The sequence below is a fragment of the Halichoeres trimaculatus genome, unplaced genomic scaffold (genome assembly GCF_033239565.1).
Source record: "Halichoeres trimaculatus isolate MK-OKI-2021-1 unplaced genomic scaffold, fHalTri1.1 fHalTri1_scaffold_11, whole genome shotgun sequence".
Taxonomy (NCBI): domain Eukaryota; kingdom Metazoa; phylum Chordata; class Actinopteri; order Labriformes; family Labridae; genus Halichoeres; species Halichoeres trimaculatus.
In genome coordinates, this window is record NW_027437189.1 from 13485392 (window position 1) to 13493598 (window position 8207).

Genomic DNA, 8207 nt, shown 5'->3' on the forward strand with positions numbered 1-8207 from the left:
ATTTTTGTTAAGTTTATCTCTGGGTGTAGAGCAAGCACCTCACAATGAAATCCTGAATGCATCAATACAGGTTGGATTCCTGGCCTTTGCTCCTTCATCTGACTCTATTCAATGGTCTCATTAACAGGTGGGACATGTGAAAGACAGAAACGGGGGACAATAAAGGGGTATTTTGTGGATCTCTCTATAACTTGATATGCAAATCAGCAGGAAATATAAGAAAAAACATGATAACTTTCGAAAAGCTGAATGTGACCTTTAAGAGGAAGTTGCCCTTTGAGAAATTGTGAAAATGCCTCTGAAATGTCTCATATTATGAATATATTTCAAAGGGACTTATGTTGGTTCTTCTGCTCAGTAAGGTCAATGTAAATACTTTCTCGCAGCCGTTCACCTCGTGTCACAACAACCCGTGGTGTCCCTGCTGATGACAGAGGTGTGTAAGGGCTCCATGTCACTTCTCTGCTGGGGCCTCAGCCGCAGTAAAAAATAGCGCACAGTACAGCAGCCGGACGTGTAGGTTTTCCATTAGATGACAGCAGCGCACATGGTGCAGCAGGCTCAGCCCTCACCCTGCTCACTCCTCCCTCCTCTTCCTGAATGGACGAACCTACAGCCTACGGTCCACGCCTCCCTGCCTCATCTTCTCCCCTACCTCTTCTTCATCTGGAGCTCGCTGCAGCAGCTTCTCGGTACTTTATTGCGCGGTGATTGAATCCGGGTCGATTTTGTGGAGCGCCTACTGAAAAAAGCATCCGCGCACACTTTGATCCACGCCTTTTGACCCACCAGCTCCTTGAAAATCACCTTTCTGCCTAACCGGAACATTGTGTCCTTTGTGTGGGGAAAATGACTGCCAAGCATCGGAGAGGAAAGAACAACCACAAACATGAAGATAACTTTTTCAAAAACGATGTCTCTGAGACAGAAGTTCGCTCAGGAGCGACTAACTACGCTCTCCACTTGGTTTTATTCCTGTTGATTGTAATTGGCGGTGGCATAGGCGCGTGGTTCTGTCTCCAGCAGCACCAAACTTTAACCTACTTAACAGACAATCTCCTGGGTATGCAGATGAAAATAGTGAAGCTGCAGTCCTCTCATGAAGATTTGCGCCAGTCAAGTAGTAAGGTAAGCGTAAAAGAGTGATAAGCAGCATTTTCCAGTCGAAGTATGATAAGGCATCTTTAGTTTGCAGCCATGAGCTGCACAAGACGCCCCCTTTCATGGCCTATGACCTTTACCCAAGAGCTCTTTAAATTTTCTCCTTTGCTTTAACTCTTTGGAGAAATCGGTCAAGGCCTCTCCCAAGTGCACATGTCCACGTTGCCACCTTCAAGTAAGGAAAGTGAGGAGCTGCAGGCCTCTATCAGATTTCAAAATGCCAAGAGCCTCACTGGAGTGAGCACAAAACGCTGCTATTTCTAACATCCACACACAGCTGCTGATTCTTGTAATGAGGATTATTCTTGACCTACTACTGCAGGGACACTCACTTTATCATTATATGACAAGAATTCAATCCAATTAGCATGAAAAGTTCTCCTGAGAAGTGTTTGTGTTGTAATACTAGTGTAGAACATGCTCTCTGGGCTGTGTGGAGGATGCTGCCAAAATAATAATACACAAGACAGAAGTGTGCCAGGGCTAAATTTAGTCTGAGATTTTGATACCTAACACTAGTTCAGAGGTTGTTTTCAGGCTGCTGGAAGTTTCTCAGAAACAAACAGGCAAACTTGTTTAATATGCATTTTTGCAAAGATGTGAAACTTATAATTGCTGTGTCCCCATGACATCCAAAGTCCTCACTTCTTTAGACCATGTTTAAAGCTCTCTGTCAGAGACTGGATGAAGTGATCCTGTTATGTCACAAAGTTTCACAGCTGCCTTGAGCACCATTTTCTCTTCCTCTGGAGCTCACAGTATTTCAGGTATCTCAAAGTTGCTCGAGGCCACTTTAGGTAGACGAGCAGGATTTTTTACACCACTCATCCAAAACAAAAAGATAATCTCCCCTCAGTCCTTACTTTAATGCAACTCCACATTAGGTTCGGGCAAGCCTATGATGTGTCAGAAAACCTTGCCTGAGTGTGAACAGCTTTGCTAGCTCAGTCTTGTTACAGAAATATTTCCTGTTCATGCAGTAAACTCATAAACCCGCCTCTGCAGTCGCAAAAGTTTTACTGGTTGGTTAACTATCCTGAGTCTGGCTCCTTGTGAACACAATACACACACAACAAAATTATAAAGTCAAATGTTTGCCTATTGCAAATTCTGTTTTTTTGAATGTAATAATATGCAGGAAGTTTACTTCAGATACACTGTGCTCTCCTAAGATAGACGTGTGCTTCGACAATTTTGATGAGTGAAAGAAAAGAATAGTGATGGAAGATTTTTTCTTACAATATCTGACAAAATTTGAGCAGAAAAATTATTTAAGAATCAAACCAGTCAATACAAGCTTCACTTCTCTGACTTTCTTTTTTCTGGCATGGTGGAGAAATGAAGTGTTTAGGTGAGAAATAAGGATAGTAGAATTAGGATGTTCATGCATCCTTCCCTTACAAAGAATTTAAGAGCGTATCAAAGCACCAGGCAGATGAGAGTTATTTCTACTGGCTAGTGAGATTCCTCATCCCTTCTGTCTGTTTTATTTCTGCAGCCCTTCTCAGAGACTCTTGAAACCCGCCTGATCGCCTTGGAGGAGTCGTATGCACTGGCCCAAAAGCAGGTGGGCATGGCCTTGGCTACAGCTGAACAACTCAGGACATCTGACCTCCCCGCTCAGGTACTCTCACTTCACACCGAGATGAAAAACCGCCTTTCCGAGATGCAGCAAGCCACCGTGTCTCTGGAGCAGCTGAGCCAGCTCCAGAGCATGCTGAAGGGGAAGAGTGAAGAGTTTGATGGCGTAAAGGTTCAGGTAGAGGGCCTGGCCAAGCAGAACGAGGATCTGTCTGAGAAGGTCGAGGTCCTGGTGGGGAGCCTGGGAGCAGCTGAATCAAAGCTGGAGGAGAGAGCGCAACAGGTCGGCACGCTCAGCGCCTCCCTGGACGAACAGGCGGCAGAAGTGCTCAGACTGAAGACGCAGCTGGTTGCCTATGAGGCTCAACTGGAGGCCAGCACGCAGGAGATGGCTAGTGTCAGGTAGGTGGTGTACAAAGCTGCTTTGACTGTGGAGGAAAATAGCTCACCTCCTCTGACCCATGACTCTTTGTTGACTTTGTCAAAGCCTGTTGGCTGCCACTGTCTCTGTGTTACTCTGGGTGGGTGCACGAGGCCTCATAGTTACACTGGAAGATCGCCTGATCTGTGCAAACATTTCTTTTGTTTTGACTCTATTTGATGTTACCTTTTGTTTGGCATCCTTTAAGGCTTATATAAACTTGCAAATGTGGTTCACAGGCAAACATTGCGTGCTAAACTCAGAGGGCAGTTGTTGCAGCCATTTGTGCCAGTGATGTAGATATAGGTGTCAAAACTTCATACAGCTGCAGAAGTGGATATTTAAATTCCACACACTTTGAAGTCTCACTTTGTTTGTCTTTTCTTTCAGAGAGCTGCTTGAGAGTGAAAAGTCCCAGCAGCTGCAGCAGGCTAGCGTGGAGGAGCAGCTCAATACGGTACGTCAAAGTCTGCAGGATCAGAACTCACAGTCCCACAGCCTGCACATAGGAGTCAGGGCTCAGCTGGAGAACATTCAGAAGCAGGTTCGCATTAGACTGCATGTCCAATTTATTCCACTGTATGTATTAATAAGGTCAAATTACTCACAAATAAATAAGGCTGGTAAACAAGACTAGATCAAATTTGTGTGGAAAAAAAGAAAGAGGACATGCATGCATTCAACACTTCAAGAAAGCAGATTAAGAAGTGGTGTGTGGTTAATATATGATCTGCTGTTAGAGGTTAAGTTTATTCTATCAGCACACATGGTCCTATTACTATTTCCGTTCCCTGTTCACCCATAGGGAGCCATAACACAGTTTTCATTCCATTAAACAAATGAACTAATTGCCTGGTGTGGATTTTCAGTTGAATTTGCATCTTCTGTTACATTCATTGCGTAAAGATGCTTCTTGTCCTCTTAAAGTATGAATCAGTGATCTGCTATGAATAAATCTAAATTGTTTAATTATTCTCCTTTTCTCAGCTGGAGGTGGAAACTCAACCTCCAATCGAGTCAGGTGATAAAACAGAGGAAGAAACAGCTCCAGCAGCTGATGAAGAGGCAGCTGAAGTAGTTGAAGAAGAAGCACTTCCTGCTGATCAAACTGCTCCCTCTGAAGAGATTGAGGAAGAAGTTGCTGAGGCAGCGGCAGAAGAAGTGGCTGAGGCAGTAGGAGAAGAAGTGGCCGAGGCAGTGACAGAAGAAGTGGCTGCGGCAGATAAAGGAGCCGAAGCAGCTGCACAGAATGAAGCCCCTGTTGAGCAGGAGGACTCTGTGATGGATGAAACAGCTCCTGCTGAGGAGGTTGAGGCTGCAGCAGAGGAACAGATAGAGCAAGAGGAGGAAGAGGAAACAAGACAGTCAGGAGAGGAGGGAGACAGTGTAGAAGAGGAGGCAGCTGCAGATGAGAAAGTTAAAGAGGAGGTAACCACGGAGGAGGAGAAACTTGATGTAGAGGAGGAAGTGTTAGAAGAAGATCAGCCTGTTGAAGAAGCAGAGGAGGAGTTGGTAGAAGAAAGCGAGGAGCCGTTAGAAAATAATGACTTACCTGAAGATGAATGTACGTATGAACATCATTGATTGTTTCTTTAATTTTCCCATAATCCATTCGATAAACAATCTCTCCTAATATTCTTTTTGTGTTTTGCAGAGCACATTGGATTCCACACATCTCCAGCAAGCAGAATGGGAATGTTCTCAGTCTAAGGACTCACTCTACAATATGACAAATGCTTTAGGGAGACAATATTGATCACTGTTGTTAGGCGAAGTATTCATTTTGTGGTTGCTCTTTGAAAAGGCACAGAGGGTCGGTTGCTAGGCTGAAGTCTTTACCTCAAAATATTAGATGGCTGATGTATAAGAAAATGAATACTTCATGATTTCTCTGCCAATAACAACCTCAGAAGCCTTAATCCAGAAAATCTCTTTCTGCAGAGCCTTTTTCCACTCTTCACATGACTGTACTAAACTGGAACACAAAACGCCAAGGATATCACAAGAAGCCAATGCATACACTGTTTTTCAATGCACTTAAAGCCATAAGTAATGCCTGTTTTGGTGACATTAAAATATGTTTCTTTTTACAACTGCCTGAAATGCATTATTAGACAACAACAAAGGGAAAAACAGTTTCTGAAACTTTATGTTTGTCAGTTGTTTACACTGCCAGCTGCAGAGCTAGCAAAAAGAAACGAAGCATCTTAATAAGAAACAAGAAGATTCCTGAATGTATACAACATACTGTAGATGATAGTACTTTTTTATTTACTTTTCTAAGTACCAACTGTGGTTAAGTGCTTAAAAATGAACGTTTGGTTGTTTAAGTTTGGCTCATTGTGTTTTTTGCACTCACTACAGCTATAGTTGTGTGAATTTCAGTGGTCTGAAAGTCTGGGATCTCTACCAAGAACTGTATTACAAGAATCACCCCTACAGCTTTTATTGATTTTGGTCATTTTTATTTTAGCCTTAGCAACAGATAACTGCAATAACTTTGAATAAAAGACGCTGCTCTTGAAATCAACAAAAGCTGACTGAAAAATTTCAGGAACAAATAATTATTTCGATGAATGGAAATGTTGCAGCTAAATTTGTCGCTGGTGTTGCAGCAGTTGCTGGTTCAACTCTCTGCCATGACTGTTTACTGCATGTCCCTTATGCAACAAAGGCAAAAATGCCAAAAACTTGATTTAAGAATTAAAATGTGTTGATGGCGTTAATTTACCTGCTGAGGGATATTACAGGCAAGACATATGCATCTGAAACAACTATTGGACTATTGAAGATTTTACAATTATAAATCATTGTGACAACTAAAGCAAACAAAGTTAATATGTTAGTTTTGTAGCAGTTTCACTACTGCATCTTAATGCCAAACAAGTCCACATAATACCCTGCACCTATCACTAATTGTCCAAAATAAAGATAAATGACTCCATAGTTTTTACATTTTGCCCCTTGAGAAGCAAGTCTAACAATTAAAAACAGCACTCAGTGCTCTAGTGAATGAAACACAAGGACAACCAATGCTGCAGAGTCAAGTTTCCAGTTCTAGTTGAGTTTTCTGCTTGGACACTGACCCCAAACATGGGTGGAAACCATGCAAGGACTGTGAAATGTGAAGACGGAGCAAGGAATTCATGGCTCCTATCTCGACAGTCATCAGATCTGAGCCCTGCTGAACACGTACTTGAACACAGGAGAGAAATGAAGAGCAAAAAGTACACCAACTGCTTCACTGAGATGCTCTTAAGACAACAGAAAGAATGTGAATTCTCATCTTTTTCTCTGCTGTTCAGAATGCAATAGGGGGCAGGGGGCTGATATGTCTGAAATGTTCATAATAAAAAGACTTTTCAAAGGACGTGACTGTTGTTGTGAGGTCAAGTTACAAAAAATCTAGTTCTTGGTAAAGACTATTACAAGGCTTTTTGACATCACTGTGAATTTCTACTAAACAAGAAGTTGATTTCTATCTGTGAAACTTCCTTTGTTTCCGTGTTTTGAAAATAAATCTTGTTCTTTTGCTTTTGTATCTGTGTTGCTGTGATGTCCCTTCAAACATGAATTACAAATATTGCACAGCACTTGAAATACTTGAAAAAGAGAAGCTGCCACATTTAATCTGTAAATAGTTTTTTTTTTCAGTTTACAACATTTAGAAACCCCCTCATCCAGCTGGGAGATGGATGTCTGGGTTTGATTTGCTCAGACTGCCAATTTGTTTTGCGACCAGACCCTTGATGGATAACTTTGGGTTCATCTTCTTTTTCTTTATTGTTTTTTTTTCTTCAAATCTGTGGAGAAGGTATTGAACACATGACCAATGCAGCACTGTAACCTGAATACAAAGTATTGTAATTATTTGGGTAGTAGTTCAAGATCTGTGGTCCACACTCAAGGAAGAGCAAGTCAGAACACTTAAAGAGGTGTATTGTGCTTTTTTAGAGTTTTATTGTCCCTCTCGCATCCTTGTAGCTTTAAGACTATTCAAATGTAAAAAGTATCTCATATTTCCTCACAGTGGTGTTTTAGAAAACCTTTATTTCAGCCTCTGTCAAAAATGCTTTGCCCCTTGGCCGGCCCTCCAGAGGCCTGTCGGGGGATCGAGCCTTGGGCAGACCCTTGTGTTTAGGGCCCCACTCTTCAACTTGTCATCAACCAATTTTATGTGATGACCTCATCATTTCGGCAAGCTTTTGTGAAGATCTCGTGCTTCTTTTTTAACAGGGCAGAAATATTAAGGGATTTGTACAATTTATGGGTATGTAGTAGTTTGATAATCTGCATATTTATTATTTAGAATATGGGAACTCAGAACACTCCCTCTTTAATATATACTTTTATAAGTCCAAATGAGGAGCTGAACTCAGAACAGTCTTGTAGTGAGGGAGGACCAATAACACAAGCTTTAACTACTCTATGTCAGCGTTACTCTGTTGGGCTTTATTTTGTGTAATGTTCACTGTAGTAGTTCAAAATCTGTTGTCCACATTCTAGAAAGAGGAAGCTGGAAACTTAGTTCCTGACTCTACAGCTCCACAAAGAATCTGAACCCACGTTGCTTTGAAACAAAGCAACAACTCACCAGCAAGGAGTACTTTATCAGATGTAGTGCTTACATGGAATAAACTAATTTATCTGGGCTTCAATACAACAGACTTCTTGCAGCTTCTTTGCATTTCAGTGAAACAAAGATTTTTCATCAGATGACTAAATCGGGCCCTATGCACACTTGATTCTTGAGTGAATGAATGGATCTTTAATCAGGCTTCCCAAGTTTTAACATGATTAGCTTTGACAGCAGATCCACACAATTTGAAAATATTTGTTATTTGGTCACTAAGTCACTTTTTTGTTGTTGTAACCAGATGAAGAAATATACTGTATGTATTGCATGTTTAGCTGAGCTGGAGCACATATAGAGATGCTTACACTAGACTCCGGTGGACAGAAAGTCGAAATTGATTATTTGTGCATCATCCACTTTATAGGCAGGAAGTCTCTCCCTCTCCTCTCTCCTCCCTCTCCCTCTCTG

The 8207-nt window shown here is 41.7% G+C and overlaps 1 protein-coding gene across 1 annotated transcript; it reads left to right on the forward strand.

Annotated features, from left to right (window-relative positions):
• The first annotated feature begins 585 nt into the window (after positions 1–585).
• Positions 586–6498, forward strand: LOC141800063 (uncharacterized). Its single transcript, XM_074682525.1, has 5 exons — positions 586–1128; positions 2660–3144; positions 3554–3620; positions 4151–4727; positions 4818–6498. Coding segments are annotated over exons 1-5 (1410 nt in total). The 5' UTR covers positions 586–849; the 3' UTR covers positions 4820–6498.
• The last annotated feature ends 1709 nt before the right edge of the window (positions 6499–8207 follow it).